Source organism: Lipotes vexillifer, unplaced genomic scaffold, assembly GCF_000442215.2.
Source record: "Lipotes vexillifer unplaced genomic scaffold, Lipotes_vexillifer_v1.1 scaffold1594, whole genome shotgun sequence".
Taxonomy (NCBI): Eukaryota; Metazoa; Chordata; class Mammalia; order Artiodactyla; family Lipotidae; genus Lipotes; species Lipotes vexillifer.
The window spans coordinates 425,677-441,517 of NW_006788783.1; the positions used below are offsets into that span (position 1 = coordinate 425,677).

The 15,841-nt window shown below is 45.1% G+C and overlaps 1 protein-coding gene across 1 annotated transcript in view; it reads right to left on the bottom strand.

Annotated features, from left to right (window-relative positions):
• Window positions 1–15,841, bottom strand: part of FNDC1 (fibronectin type III domain containing 1) — a 72,053-nt gene that overhangs the window by 35,978 nt on the left and 20,234 nt on the right. The window contains exons 5-10 of the mRNA XM_007461766.1: window positions 11,936–12,034; window positions 10,315–10,432; window positions 8,171–8,358; window positions 7,344–7,451; window positions 4,475–4,667; window positions 440–3,018 (exon numbers count right to left, since the gene is read on the bottom strand). Coding sequence (XP_007461828.1) covers window positions 440–3,018; window positions 4,475–4,667; window positions 7,344–7,451; window positions 8,171–8,358; window positions 10,315–10,432; window positions 11,936–12,034 — 3,285 coding nt within the window. The remainder of the gene's footprint in view (window positions 1–439; window positions 3,019–4,474; window positions 4,668–7,343; window positions 7,452–8,170; window positions 8,359–10,314; window positions 10,433–11,935; window positions 12,035–15,841) is intronic.

Genomic DNA, 15,841 nt, shown 5'->3' on the forward strand with positions numbered 1-15,841 from the left:
AAAAAAAAAAAAAAAAAGAAAAGAAAAAAAAGAAATAAATAACGTAAAACGCAGGAACCTGAGTTTGGCCTCATGGCTACGACATATTTTCAGATTTAGAGCATATGTTAAGGAACTCAAAAGAAGCAGTATGGGACAGCGGAATGGCCGAGAGCTGTGGAGTTAGTGTCTGGGAATGGAATCGCAGCTCGGCCACTTCACAGCTGTCTGGCCTCCAGCAAACCACTCAGACCCCTAAGCACTGGTTTCCTCATCTGAAGACCAGGATAAGCAATGCAAACTCAGGCGATGGTTACGAGGATGCGCTCATGTTACATCTGCAAAGCTCCTAACACAATGCTTGGACAGAGCAGGTGCTCGATAAAATAAAAGGCTCTCAGGAATTTCTACGAACACTGCTGAGAACCGTAGAGAAAACGTTAAGTTAAAAACAAATTACCTTGTCTGGAAGGGGGTCTCACAGGTGGGCGTGAGAAAGGGTTCCGGAATCTTGAGTTCATCATGCGCTGGCGCAAGGAGAGCATAGGAGTGGTGGACGAGTAGATGGCAGGGGCGCGCGTGGTGAACCGCGGCGGGGAGTGGGGGGCCTCCGTGGGACTCGGGGTGGCAGGGCTGCGAGGCGGGTGTCTGGGCGGGAGGTGCGTGGCTCTCGGGGAGCTGCCCGGAGGTGGAGGAAGAGGACGCTTCACCGGGGTGGCGTTCTTGTCCTGCGGGGAGCTCACTCTGGGAGACGCAAGCACGGTAGCAGGCTCTGTCTCCCCCTGAGCGATGTTCCCATCCACTCGCTTGACGCCCCTGGGGATGAAGGAGGAGGGCCACTCTGGAACAGAGGAAGACAGTGGGCCCTTGTCCTTTCCTCCGTTAAAGAACATCACGTCTTCATCTTCCTCCTCGGCCGAGACCGACTGCTGCGACTTTGGCGGCAGGGGCTCCCTCTTGGACGGCGTGGCCCGGGGCGCACCGAACTTCTTCCGCACCGCCCGGGGACCTGCTGTGCCGGGGGCCCGGGGGCGGGCTTGGGGGTGGAGGCTGCCGGGCCTGCCTAAGGGTCTGCGGAGGTGACTGTCGCCGGCGCTTCTTGCCCGAGCCTCCACCCGGCGGTGCTTGGGAAGGGACGGGGTGGCGGCCTTGGCAGCCGCCGAGTATGCGGGCGCCCGGATGCCCCTTGTCTCCGCTTCTGTGCTGTCATCGGAATCCTCGCTCTGATTCTGGGGAGACGTGGGGAGCGCCCCCTGGGAGCTCGCCGTGAGGGAGGACTGCCTGCCTCTGGACGAGTAAGGGCCTGAGAAGGAGGCGCTTTCCTGCGCCGTGGGGTGGGGACGCCCGGCCTGGGGTTTGGAAGGCAGACGCCCCTCTTCCTTGCTCTGCGGGCCGCGGGGCTGCTGCTGGGACGCCGAGACGGCCGATGAAGGCTGCTTTTCCGGAGCGGCGGACCCGGCACCCATCCTTCGGGGCACGCGGGTCCCGCGGTGGTGCTGCGAGCGAGGCGCAGGAGACAGCTGCCTTTGGGGAGAGCCGCCCTCCACGCCCGCGTCGGTGCTCTGTTGAACATCCTGCGCCTTAGAGGGCGGAGATTTGGCCTGAGGATGCGCCCCTGCCCAGGTCCCCGCGGATTTGGGGCTCTCTTCGAGGGGCTCCTTCGGCTGCGGGCTCGCCGCTCTCTGAGGGCCTCTTCTCAGGTGGCCCGCGCCCCGGGAGGCAGGCTGCCCGGAGAAAGATGCGTGGGTGGCCGGGGGCGGCTGTTCGTCCCCTGCCTCTTCTTCGCTGTCCTCATGGCCGCCCAAGCCTCGCCTGTGGTCAGAAGCTGGGGGAGAATTCACCCTCGAGTGAACCCGGGGGGCCACGGTGGACGGCGGGGAGCTGGAGGGCCGTAACCGGGGTCCTCGGCCGCCGCCAAGCCTGTGCGGATATCTGCCGGGGGCAGCGAAGGGCCTGTTCCTGAGCGCACTGAAGTGTCCAGAGACAGGCGCCCAGGACCGAAGTGTCGGGGCCGCGGCTTCAGCCTGCTTCCCTTTCTCTTCAGCATCATTGTCACCGGCGCCGTCCGAGTCATCTGCGCCTTCAGAGGCCTGTGTCCTTGAGGAGAGACGAGAGGAGACCGAGGAGGGTTGGGTAGCCCGTAACGGCGCGGTGGACTTGGCGGCTGGGGCAGCGTGACCATCCTTCCAGCCCCTGGAGAGCGGGGGCCTGGGCTGTGGTTGGGTGGGCAGCAGCCGAGATGGCCCCCCGTGGGATGGAGACAGTCTCGCGGGTGGGGCTGAAGCCCTGGAATTTTCCTCCCCATCGTCAGAGTGGGGCACCCTCCGAGCGGGCAAGGCTGGTTTGGCGCCGTGGTTCGCGGAGCCGCCGTCGCGCAGGGCGCCCCAGGCTGGGTGCCGACCGGGCGCCAGGGCGGACCGGGCGTGCGCTGCGCTCCGCGGAGGCGGCTGCGGGGAGCCTGCGGCTGGCCCTTCCTCCTCTTGGTCCACGGAGTCATTGTCATCAGAGCTGGAAGGGCGGTGAGCGGGGCCGTCGGGGGGTGTGGCTGGGACCGAAGAGGCGGAGGGGGGCGCCCCTGGGCGAGGGTGAGAGGCGGGCGAGGAGCCATGCTTGTCCGCGCCGTCCTTCCAGGGCAGCCCCGGCGTTCGGGCTCTCCCGGAAGCCCGCCCCGCAGGGAGGACTGGGTGGACAGGTCTACTTGGTGGCCTCTGCTGGGGCTTCTGGCCTTGGGTCTCCGAGGGCGAGGTTGGCGGGTGCCCTCGGGAATCCAGCACTTCCTCCTCGGTGATTTCTGTCGACTGAAGATCCACCCCTTCACTCTTCCGAGGGGGAAGCTGGGGTTTTCTGGGCAGCCCACCATTAGCCAATATTTTGTTCTTCAAGTCAAGAAGCAGGTTCTTGACGTTTCTCCCTTGGGGAGAAACAGGCAAACGAGTGTGTTTTGAGGAAGCTGGAGCTTTGGGCGAAGATGAGGACGGCTCGGGCTTTTCAGGCTTGTGAGGATCTTCCGTGTCTGCTTTCTGCTGAACATCGGACTCACTGGTAGGGGCTGTAATAGATTTTAAAGAATTTGATGTCAAAGAAGAAATATGAAAGATATGCAACGGAAAATGAGTAAGATGGCAGTATGGAGGTGTTTAAAATTAGTAATAATAATTGATAACTTCTCCTTTAGACATGACACTTACTTTCCCAGTTATAGCAATCTCTTTTAAAGTTCTATTTTGCTTTAAGTAATATAGTCCTAGAAAATACGTGTATTGGGTTTCTATAAATTGAATCGGGCTATGTATGCCACGTCTTATTTGAAGCCGGGCTTTTCAGGCTTGTGATGAGTACTTGGAAGTAACTGAAGTGAGTACTTGGAAGTAATTCATTGATTTTGTAAGCACAAAATCTTATATAGGACTTTCTTAATATAACTGTCAAGGTATTACAAGTGCATTATAGCCATTCTTTACAATGTAGGCAAGAAATACACACAAGCCTGGCACTAAATGTTGAATGATCTATACTGAAAGCTATACGGAGATGTGTTGTGTATAATTTGCAAATGACTGGGGCGAGCTACAAATTTGTAATTTTTGAGGCATTACAAAGAGTCCCCTATTCCACATAACATGTCCTTACTTGCTGTTTTCTTGCTTAAAATCCCTTTTATAATGGATACATTTGTAATCCCACAATAAAGCCTAGTATAAAAAGACCCCTGGGGTAGGCAAAACATTATATTATGTGTACCCTATAATGTACCCTTTATTGAGAGCAGGATGGAATGTGGGAAGGGATGCTGTAAGGGGGGAAGGACTTATATAGCAATGGGGGATCCAGAGAGAGCAAACTTCATCTATTTCAGGTTTTTTAAATGATAGAACCGTGTAATATTGCAGTATACTGTGGATCCTCACAGCATATAATGAAGGAGAAAGCTCCCAATATCTGGTGTAAATGTAGACAAGCAGGAAAGAAAACACAGTCCAGAAACACCCCACTCCAATTTTGGTTTTTGTTAACCTGCTGGGGTTTGATACTGAGCAGATAAACAAGGTAACTGAAATTCTTCTGAGTAAGGCTGCACCCCAAAATAACGGCATACAAACTATAAAACTTTTATGTGCTGTTTATTCATTAAAATGAACTAAAAATGTCACATTCTGCCTCTAAAAATGTTCTTTCCCTGTCATCATAAACCCCAAATTACACAATGATATAAGATGAATCACATAATGAATATATTAGTCACATAATTACTACATAATTCATAATTACTATTATAATAGTAATTAATGCTGTTAGCCATCAATAACATTTTAGCGTTTGGGGAGACCAATTTCTAAAGGGACCACAAAAATATTATAGACATCAATATGGTACCTTAACCCCAAAATTCATCAACAGAGCAGTTCTAAACCCAAGAGCATGATTCAAAGTAACACACCGCAATTAGCAGTAATGAAGAGAGAGAAAAAGAGAGCCACAAATACACAATGCTTACTTACTTGCTGGCAGAGCGACAATGAAGGCTTTGGAATGAGGCCCCAATCCTCTCCTGTTTGCGGCCCGGATTTTGAAAAGATAGCGTTCCCCAGGCTGCAGACCATCCACTAGGGCAGAAGTACTCTCTCCAGGATAGGTGAGGGACTTTGCTCCAAATGGTTTGAGAGCCGGGGCGTATGAAAGAATGTATTCTGAAATGATTTGGCAGACGGTTGGAAGGAGGAAACTGAAAACAGTCCTGTGTCCAGTAGACAGACTGTATGGGCAGGATGAATTAGAACGTGCATTACTAAAATTAATTCTCTAGCGATGCACGCCAAGTCAGTAGCTGGAGCATAAAGACACAGTAGAAGGTGAAGTGACAATTCATTCGGGCTACCAGATAGGCCTACGGAGTCAGTCAGCTGGCAACTTTCCATTTACAGCAAACTAAATATAGGGACACCAGGAGGCCAGTCTTCATACATTTACCAAAAATATTTACGCTTGTGTTTGGGTTTTTTTCTTCATTGTGTTTATTTACTAATTTACTATGACAGACTGTATGCAGAAGACAAGAAACCACAGGAAAAACAATGACAGTTCCTAGGAACTGATTCTGAATAGCTGCTGACACCTTTAAGAGTTCCATTTTATTAATCTGGGCTATCTGCATTTGTGCATTAAGCCAGATAAATTCCATATTTGGAATATAATTTCACTTTTGTAGGAATTATGAAAGTTCTTAATATATTCGGATAAAGATTTTTCACAGTATTTAAAACTGTGAGGAAAAGTTGCTGAGTCATGGATTTATGTGATGTTTAATGTCTCCATCCTTAATTGGCTATATCTATAAATATATAATGCCCTGGGCCTTTGAAAATCATAGCAAATTCAGTCCAAGGGACTAATATATCTCTATGCTTATATGGAACTGCAACATAAGGAAGCCACATTTTAAAGCATAATTTTCACCCTCAACTAAAAACTGTCATGCCTATTTTCCTGCCAATGAACTCAAGATTTACAAAACTTATCAAATTAACATGAGTAGGAGCTAACCAAGAAAAATAATTTAAATTACAGAATGACCAAGCAATTATCATACTTCCTAGGGGAGCATGGATGATCTTTCCTTTCCCCTAAGCTCTAATCTTTAAAAAGTACATTTGTCTGAAAAACAAAAAAAAACAGCATTCTTTTCTCATTGAAAATGAGCAAACTAGTCATTTGTGGTGGTCAAAAGTAAGAATTAAAAGAACCCACTGTCTGCAACATTTTGTAATTCTGATTTTTTTTTGTGGATTCAATTCATCTGGAAAAAATTTAACCATGTCAAAGTATATTCTTTTATTATGCTTTCTATTTCTCAGGCATAAAAAAATGCCCCAGGATAATTATGAATTTACAATTCCACCACTACACCTTTAGGTTAGTGAGGTACATGAGTTCTTTTGGACATAAAAACTCAGTAGCTATTTATTACTTCTGGCAATATTTAATTGACTACCAGGGAGCTTCTTTTGCCAAAGAGCTATAAATATAAACTAAGGTGTGGGACAGGGGAAAAAAATAAGTGGCATGGTAATAAGGTCACCAAAGGAGCAATAACTAACTTTTTAAAAATAACTTCATAACTTTTTTTTATAAAAAAAGTAGTCAGCTAAAACATGTCTTTATTCAAGTTTCAGAAGTCTTTTCAGCATCACAATAATGATACAGAAGCCAATGTTCAAACTGTCATAAAAAGAACGATTAAAAGGGGGTATCCTAACTATTTTTTCTCTTCATTTGTTTCTGATTTATTCCACTGAAAAAATGAACAAGAATAGTACAATATATTCTTTAAAGACGTGGGAAGTGAGAAAGCATTAAGTTTAGAAAATACTATCCTACCTCTACCTTCCGTAATTTCTACCGTTCAGTGAAAAGATATCCTTACAGGTCAGAAAAGATAACTTACAGTTGACTATAAAACAGAACCACCCAATTTCTTCAATTAAGAAATTCTCAAAGAAGATCAGTGATAATTTTCTGAATTTTCTTAAGCTTACACAAACTTTCCATATTATAGTTTTCTTCCAAAAATCAAGCAACAATAAAAAGTAGCCTTAGAGTACGCTTGTATAGGTGATGTCAGGGGAACCCTCAACACCACCCTTTTAAGTGTCTCCAGATAGACTTCCAAAAGGTTCTTGAGTGTTTTTACATTAAAAAGAAATTATCTGCGCTTTTATTTAATGTTCTCAAAAGACCATTTTAAAATTTAACTAGTTGTGGATATTCTATGCTATTTTCATTTTTTTAAATCTACAGTATTTTTTTCTGTTTTAAGGTCATATTTTCCTCAACCAGCCCCCCACACCAAAATCAATTGTTCACAATGCTGACAAACAGGGAAAAAGTCTATTTAACATTTTATTTTATTACTTGATTTTCAAGCCCATTAAATATTTATAGTCCCGTTCAGGACATTTATGGTCCCATGGGATTTCTGCTCACTCCTCCCTGCCATGATCTTACTGGCACCATGAAAAGGCCCACAGCGTGAAAAACAGGGTGTCCTTTTGTTTGGTTAAAGGTTGTGATGTCACATCCGTATAATTAAAAACAGCCCTCTTGATAATAGCATCAAAATCCCTGCATAGAGGCAAGATGAAAAGTCATCTTCATGATGACCTGGGTCTTACTGACAATGAAAACCCCTCATGAAATATCCTTGTCCATTGCGTTAGCACCCCATATAGGTACGTTGCTTCCCTGTTGCTTGCGCAGTCACCAAGCCTGCGATTAGAACCAGTTTTTATCAGAGTCAGTGTACACAGCGCTCTTTGGGGTATTTCACTCCCACATGCTTGTTATACTTTAAGTAATGAGGTTCCTACCTTTCACTTTCCCCTCGGTCTCAGGCAGTGCATCCCAAGCTACCGTGACAGCTGTAGGTTTGCCATTGACTGGCCAGACAGTTAAATTTTCAGGAGCTGTGGTAGGAGCTACGAAAGGACAAGGATCCAAGGTTTAAAAGTGCCCCTATGGGTATTCTAAAAGTAAATGACATGTGGTCCCTACATACACATTTTTTATTGCAGAGCTACTGTGTTAATTTTTATTATACACGAGAGAAAATTCTCAACTTGCTCTTTGCGTGATTTATATCAGTTTTACCAACTCATATAGTAAGGTTAGACATACATAGGGAAATGCTTTTAGGAATTCAGAATTTCCCTCATTGCTGAATATTGAAATATACAAAGAAGATGAAAATCCAGTTTCAACTTCTTTTGAATAAGGTTTCTAAAGACACAGTTTAAAAGAAAATAATTGTAGTCTTAAATATAGAACAAATTTCTCCCCCAAAATCAAACATGACCTCAGCCTTAAAAAAGAAGAGTCTCTCCTCTATTCTAGAGCCATGTGTTGTCCAGAGGCATTCACACATACAGTGGGGATTTATGGAGGCTCCACGTGGTTTTAATGTGCTCCATATGTCAGAATAACATGCTCATGAAAATAGCCAGTGAAGGATACAACATGGACCCAAGGAAACTTCTTTGTGTTCATACATAGAAACGCTTCCAAAATTTAGGGTTAATGTTACTTTGAAAAATGCCACTGCTGGCCTTTATCACTACTGGCTTCTTAAACTGTCTTTAAATCTTCTCTTAGTGGTAATTCCCAAGTTGAAAGTCCAAACGCCATTTTGAATACAGACCAGATTCTGGTGTTCTCTGGAAGACAGATGTACTCCATTTGCCGTCTCGTTCACCCTGTGAGATGCGGACTGCAAATTCATACATGGTGTCTGGAATCAGGTTCTCTATCAGCACTCTTCTGTTGGAGACCTGCTTGTAATCCCACCTGGCGGACTCCCCCTTTTCTCGGTAGCGCACAGTGTACTGCCTGTAAGAAAATGCAAGGCAGCAGCACACCCCTCTGACCAATTCTCTGCACCTGAACACTGGATTCCTTGACGGTTGCCCTTCCCCACAAGTGATGACTTTTGGAGGTAAGTAGAGAAATCAAAGAGGAGAAAATTCTAAACTTTTGACTTTGTTATTGGCTCAAAGGATCTACTTAAGTTCCAGGGAGATGTGTCTAAAATAGCCCAGAAGAGACGGACCTTACTGTCTTTTCAACACCAAAATGTCTTATTGCTCAAAAGGTCAAGCAGCGATTAAAAGGAAGGGATAGAAGGGAGACTGTTTTTCTGAGGCAAGGGCCTTATTAGGGGTGTGTGTGTGTGTGTGTGTGTGTGTGTGTGTGTGTGTGTGTGTGTGTGTGTGTGTGTGTGTGTGTACATTGTGTGGAAGAGGCAATTTTAAGAACCAGAACTGGCCCGAAGTACCTTGGCTCTCCAGAAAAGAAAGACAAGAAGACTCATTTCATGCCAAAGCAGGCATGTTTTCTATAAGGAAAGGCACCATGTGGTTTTGAGTAGACTTATTACCATGAGATGGAACAAAAATGTGTAACAGAGCAGGAGAGAGGCGCTTATGAAAGGAACTCTGCTGTGTGATTATCAGGCAGAGAAGTAGGCTGCGACCCAACATGGTCATACTGGGCAAGCCCCAACCTAAGGCATCCTCAACACTTGACATTTAAGAGTTGCAAATGCCATTTACTGGACTGCTTTTCTAAGAAGTTTTCTTTGTGGCCACTTTACAGTAGAAAGCATTTGATGCATTAGAAGTGTGCTATTCATTATGATATTTAATTAGTTAGGATAAGACTTCAGTTGCAGACACAGCACACCAATTCGTAATAAAAGTTCTGCTAAGAAAACGCAAGCCCTCTTGTTTTCATCAAGATGTTGGAAATCAAAGTCCAGTGGTAATCAGGAACACTTCATGTCGGGGGAGGCCCTATGGCTTGGGAGAGATCACTATGCATTTTCTGAGGTCTTTGACAAGAAGCAGATGTCTTTTTTTACTAGCAGACAGTAACAGAAGCTCTATCTAGTACAAATAAGATATCTAATATATATATAATGTATAATATCTCTCTCTATAATACACACACACACACAACACACACACACAGCATTATATTCCACTCATCTTCTAAAGTATAATCACTTTTCCTGGTTGCAGATAGGTTCAAAAATTAATACATAGTGACTAGACCACCAAATCTTTGGCTTTCTCTTGGCTATGTACACTACTTAGTCATTTAACACAAAAAATTTTTGTGACTCCATTAATCTACCACTAACTAGAAATGGCATTCACCAGTGGCCTTTTTAGCACAAAAATTATTTTAACCTTATGGTTTTTCCTCCATCGCTATTGCAAATGAATGTAAAAACCAGAATAGCATAAGATCATGGCTTAGGACAAAATACGTGCACTTTGTTACACGCAGAGGAGCTGGACAGGAAGCAGTGCAGTGTCTAAAGAAGAACCACTGTGTGCAAGGCATCAGGCGAACGTCCACCACTCTACATAGGACCCTTCCTGCTGCCACTCTTCCCAGATAACAGGAAGATGGTAAGACTCTTCCCAAGATGGACCCACGTCCCCTGTGCGTGAACAGAACATTCATGAGACAAAGCAAAACACAACTGGGGGCAAAGAAAGAAACAGAATCTAGGAAAATTCCAAACACAAGTTAAGACTTTGAACAGATGAGAGGTGAGGTCCTACTGTGTGTCTTACACAAATCTGATCTGTGGGCAACGTGTACCACACTCAAGATTAGCTAGAATGTCATACAACAGTCTACCCGTCAGCTACAAAAGAGGTCAGTGTTCACATATGTCCAAAAATACAATCGTTCAAATAAATACGCGTCTCTTCAGGGCCGGAAAAACCATGTCTCTCATATAGAAAATAAAGACAAAGAAAGAAGGAAAGGTACCTTGATGTAACAACTTTCTTCTGTTTTTCCAAAACAGGATCCACCCAGGCTACCAGCACAGATTGGGACGATATTACCCGGACATTGATGTCTTCAGGTACATCCAGTTCATCCTCTTCTGCAATGACAGTTGTGCACATGGAAAGGCTGTCCCCAACAGTAGGCTCTGCCCTGAGTCCCTCTGGTCCCCAGAGTTTATTTTTTTAATTGCTTATGCTTGAGGTAGATAAAATGAAATGAATAGAAAGTCAAGCAATTATTTGACTGGTCAGTGCAGAAAACCAAAAATCCCCACTCTTCCTTCTCGTAAACACATTCTAAGCTACCTAACCCAATCGACATAAGAACAGTAGCACAAAAGGAGGTGCTTTGCCCTTGGTCAGAGATACTCCAAATCACTCAGCGTTTTCTCAGTATACACTGTGAGTTTCTGGGAAATAATGCAGTTTTTACAGGAGGCAAAAGTTCAGGGGAAGAAAGGGTCAATTCAGAGCATTTCCTGGGCAATCATGGCATGAAATAAAAATTCTAGCTCAACGATTGCACACAAGTCACATTGAGTCCAAGGTCCTCACAATTTAGAACCTGTGATTCCAAGGCAGATTAAAAGTAATATTCAGACAGAAAAGAGAATTCAGTTTGCCAGTTTCCAGTGGAATACAGTAAAGTCACGAAGTTTATAGGTTTTGTTCAGTCTGTAACACCGAGACTCACAAGATGTCTTCAGTTTTGCTTTTAGTCTCTTGGAATTTTGGGGGTTTTTTGTTTGTTTTGTGTTTTTCTTTTCATCTTTCAGGGATCATGTTTCAAAAGGATGTGGCTTTCACTACAAGTAGGGGAAGGTGGAAATATGGAGCCTGTTAGAAAAGTGACTTCTTCTAGAGCAGCAATTAAAGAATTTAAAAAGTGAAACAACATACATGTGGGATTTTTCTTATACAACGTACCATTATAAAAATTATCAGTATAAAAGTATAATATATAGATATATGCTATATTATATAATTCAAATAAATTGTGAATTCATGAAAATCATTACGCTGTAGGTTCCCTCTTTAAATTAAGGCACATGAATCAGAAAAGGTATAGTTAATTTGTTACTATATGATTGATATAAAAAATATCTGTTGAATGGATGTGGAAAAAGTATCCCTTAGTAAGTAACCAATGATCAGGCTACCAGCAAGACTCTATTACAATTTTTCTCACTCTTCTCAATGCTATTTTTAGGCAATTTTAGCTGAAATAAAGTTTGAGTGCATCTCTTGCATGCTGCCCCCTCCACACCTACTCGTCTTTCTCTCCCTTTGTTCCCAGTCTCTCACCAAGGGCAGTTTAGGCATGGATCAGACTGCGCCTGTTAAATGGAATAAATGCTTGGCACTCCTATCATGACAGATCTGAAGCCGTTCAAATATACACAGCAATAGATTTCATCACAAGAACACTCCAGCCTCTGAGTAGAAAAGAAACACACATGCTTCCAAAATGTGACCAAGTCTGCCCTGCTGTTTCCTTTTATACTCAACAAAATCCATGTGCATTGTCGCTCAGCCAGCATCATTTAGAAACAAACAAGCCCTAGACCATGGCTTGACCAGACGCGTCCTTGGAGACATACCTGAAATCTTCCGCTTTGTTAGGGCAGCCCTGTAGACGGGCTGACTCTGCCCCCGGGAGTTCAGGGACTGCAGTGAGACCACGTACACTGACTCGGAGGCTGTGGACCAACAAGCAAGAGATGAGGTTCTGCAGCTGGTTTTCTGGAAAGCAACACCCCCGCTCGTCTGTGTTCCTCTCCCCTTACCTTCTCATCTCTCTTGGGCATTCCTACTTATTCAGGAAAACTACAGGTGAGACCAAGAACTGTAGGAACTAAACTCAAAAAGAACACGATTTATGTCAGGAAATGTGGAAGGGATTTTTACCTATAATTCCTGAAAAAATGGGTTTCTAGCTCATTAGCATCAGAGAAAGATGAACAATGTTTAAAAAAGAAATGAACGGAATATTTACCCACACAGTTCCCTAAATTTTTTTTACCTCCAAATATAGAGGAGGGAATGACTCTGTTTTTATTTGTCGTCAAAAAGAAGGGAGGGCTTCCCTGGTGGCGCAGTGCTTGAGAGTCCGCCTGCCGATGCAGGAGACGCGGGTTCGTGCCCCGTTTCGGGAAGATCCCACATGCCGCGGAGCGGCTGGGCCCGTGAGCCATGGCCACTGAGCCTGCGCGTCCGGAGCCTGTGCTCCGCAAATGGGAGAGGCCACAACAGTGAGAGGCCCGCATAACGCAAGGAAAAAAAAAAAAAAATCCTGTGCTCCGCAAATGGGAGAGGCCACAACAGTGAGAGGCCCGCATAACGCAAGGAAAAAAAAATAAAAATAAAAAAAAAAATAAAAAAAAGAAGGGAGAGAGACAAGAAGAGCCAGTGTGCCAGGCTTGCAGCCCGGATGGGATGCTGTGCCCTTCGAACTAAAACCCTCAGAACGGGGTCTCTGAAGATAAGCTATTCATCCTTTATTTCTGGATTTTGTTCCTTCAGTCAGTTCACCTCCACCCCACCCCCCAAATTGTGCATTGGGCCCACTAATGTCCAACTTCCCCGAAACTTGAAAACTTTATTTGGAAACAAATTACAATGATGAACTAAAACTTACAACTCTCAAGTGCTATGGAATCATGGAGTCTGAGACCCCAGTGAAACCCTGGCTAGCTTCCAATTTGACCTTCTGAGTTTACAAATAAGGACACAAAGCCAAAAAAATGGATTGATTTGCCCAAGGTCACACCCCTAAAAGGACTCATAATCTTCCCTAAATCTAAAGTTGCTAATGCCCAACTCCAGGTTCTATCGACCTAGTTTCCTGTAGCAGCCTTGATCAATTCAAGAATAAAAACGAGGCAACCTGACATACTTCTAAGGCGGACAGTTATATCATCAGCACATTAACAAGGCGGCACTAAGACCCTAAAGGAAACTTCTAACACTGGTGTCCTGCCTGCAGGAATTGCAAACTTCCATATGGCAGTGGGAAAGTAAACCTGTCATTTTTACAAACAGCATGTCAAGTTAAACATAAAAGGAGACCCAACACTCACACTGAGAGCCCTGTTTATGTAAAGTAAACTTCCGTAGTCTAATCACATTTCAAGGGAAGGGGCAATACTTGACAACCTGCTCCCTCCGTGTGTGTGTGTGTGTGTGTGTGTGTGTGTGTGTGTGTGAGAATACACACACACATAGGGCAGGTGAAACTCACACTGTGACATGAATAAATTATTTCGACTGAGGCTCTCACATCTTATTCTGTCAGAGAATTTTGAAATATATGTTTTACAAAAGGCAAGAATCAAGTTTGTAACACTTGAATTCATAGAACATCAAACTAAGCTTCTCAACATTGGAGTCCTTTCAGGTCTGTTCATTTCTTGCTGCCACTGGCAAGTACACCAAATGTCAACAAAGAAAAAACTCTGCCATTCAGCCTCATAATCCAGGAACATGTATAAATAACTAAATGTGAAAAGCAGTGGCTTATCATTTATCAGGAACCACCAAGAAAAGAATAATTTCCCACAACTGACTCTTTTACATATCTGCGATGCATCTCTTAAAGTTCTTGGATTTGCTGAATGCCCAGGTTCTTGATTTGCTGTGCTCTCCAAGTCAGCTTGGCCCGAGATGATCTCGAAAGAACAGTCTACACTGCAGTAAACTGTAACAATGGTTTCACACGTACTGGGTCTAGTCTCTGTGCTGCGTTAAGCTTTGCACATCAATTCTTCGTTTAGTGCCAACAAAGCCCCACGAGGAAGCTACTCTCATTGTCTCCTTTTCACAGATGAGGAACCAGCTCAGTGGGGTGAAATGACCCCAAGGTCATGGCCTAAATGCAGGACTGGTCTCACACCCAGCTCTGTGTGGCTCCAAACCCCAGGCTCTTACTAATGCAGGTGAGGAAGGGGCAGGGCCCAGGGCTCACCGGGCACTGACCCCGGGCCTGAGAAAGCACCTGACAGCTGGGTATGCACCAGTCCATCTCTTTTTCATAGAAATATAATAAAGACACAGTGGTATAAAAGCATACTTCTTTCTGTGCTCCTGATTATTGAATAAAGGGTAGAAATAAAATTTCCAAAATGACTGCAGCATCACCAGCCCAGGGACCACAGGATCCCAAGCCCCAACCCTCCCTGTCACAGCCACCGTGTTCCCTCACTTCCCAACCTCGGCGTAATGTGGCAGAAACTGCTTCTGAAGGTCCGTGGAAATGTTCATTGAAGACTCCAAATGTACACCTGCTCATTCTTCGTTACTGTCCGGCTCCCACCTCACCTGGGCTGGCTACCTCCTCTCCCTCTGTATTCCCATGCCCCCAGGGACTCCTTTGACCACAGGATTCAACACTGGCGCCCTCCCTACCCCCGCAAAAGGCCCAGAGCTTCCTGCCTCCGGTGCCTGCTTTTCCCTCTCCAGCTGCTTTCACAACAGTGAGCACTAAGCACTCTGGGTACCGTCGGCCCTTGTGAGGGACCGCCAGGGAGCTGGTACCCAGCATGGTGCCTGACATGGAAGATGCCCAGGAGGACATGTTTAATGAATGACTCCGAGGGCAGGGTTTCTGCTGACAGGACCACAGGCCCACCACTTTTCTCCAAGTTTCCTTAACATTTGGCCATTCCTTGCAGTACCACACTTTCAATGGCATCTCAGTCATCAATGGAATTAAAGTCCTATGCAGGATAAAATAAGGAGACAGGCGTCCCCTAACATAGCAGGCCACTCCGACATCAACAGGAATTCACATCATTCCATCCTCCTGGCCAGGATGGAGCAAGTGTCCAGTGAGACCTCCTCCTCAAGGTGACCCCTTAGAGTGTTCACAATGGCAAGTCCAACGCTTTTTATTTGGTGAAAATTCCTAAGCTAGCAGGTTGTATTGGAAGCCCCAGAGTCCTGAGCTGTCGGTTCAGGCCAGGATCAGGGCTCACCACTGACCTCAGTTCCAACATTTGCTCAAGTTCAGGAAGCCAAAAAAAAAAAAATCCTTCTGCTACACTCAGGTGAGCCAGGGGTTCACTACTGGGAAAACAAAAAGTTAACAAAACCAGTCAGATGAAAAATTTGTCGACACCAAAGGACATTTTAATGTGTGGTGTCTATGAAAGATGCAGAACAATGAAAACTTTCCACTTACAAAATGCTCTCTCTACAGTAGCAGAAATGCAAAACTAGTGACTGCTTATCTGCTGATATCCTGGGTAGAATTTGGCCTGAGTCACCAAAACAGAGCCACTTAACCTGCACAGTACAACCACTCAAGGCAAGGGGTAGGCCCAGGAATGAACGAATGAATGAATGAAGAGTCCCCACATTATTCTGTGGCTCCAGGTGTGGAGCCTCTAGCTCTGGGTCTCACTGCTAATACTGAAGCCAGGCTTCAGGAAGCATGGACAGCTCGGATTTCTCCATTCGCTCCCACGATCCCTCTTGTTTTCGTGAGGCTTTGGAGCAGACAGGTAGCT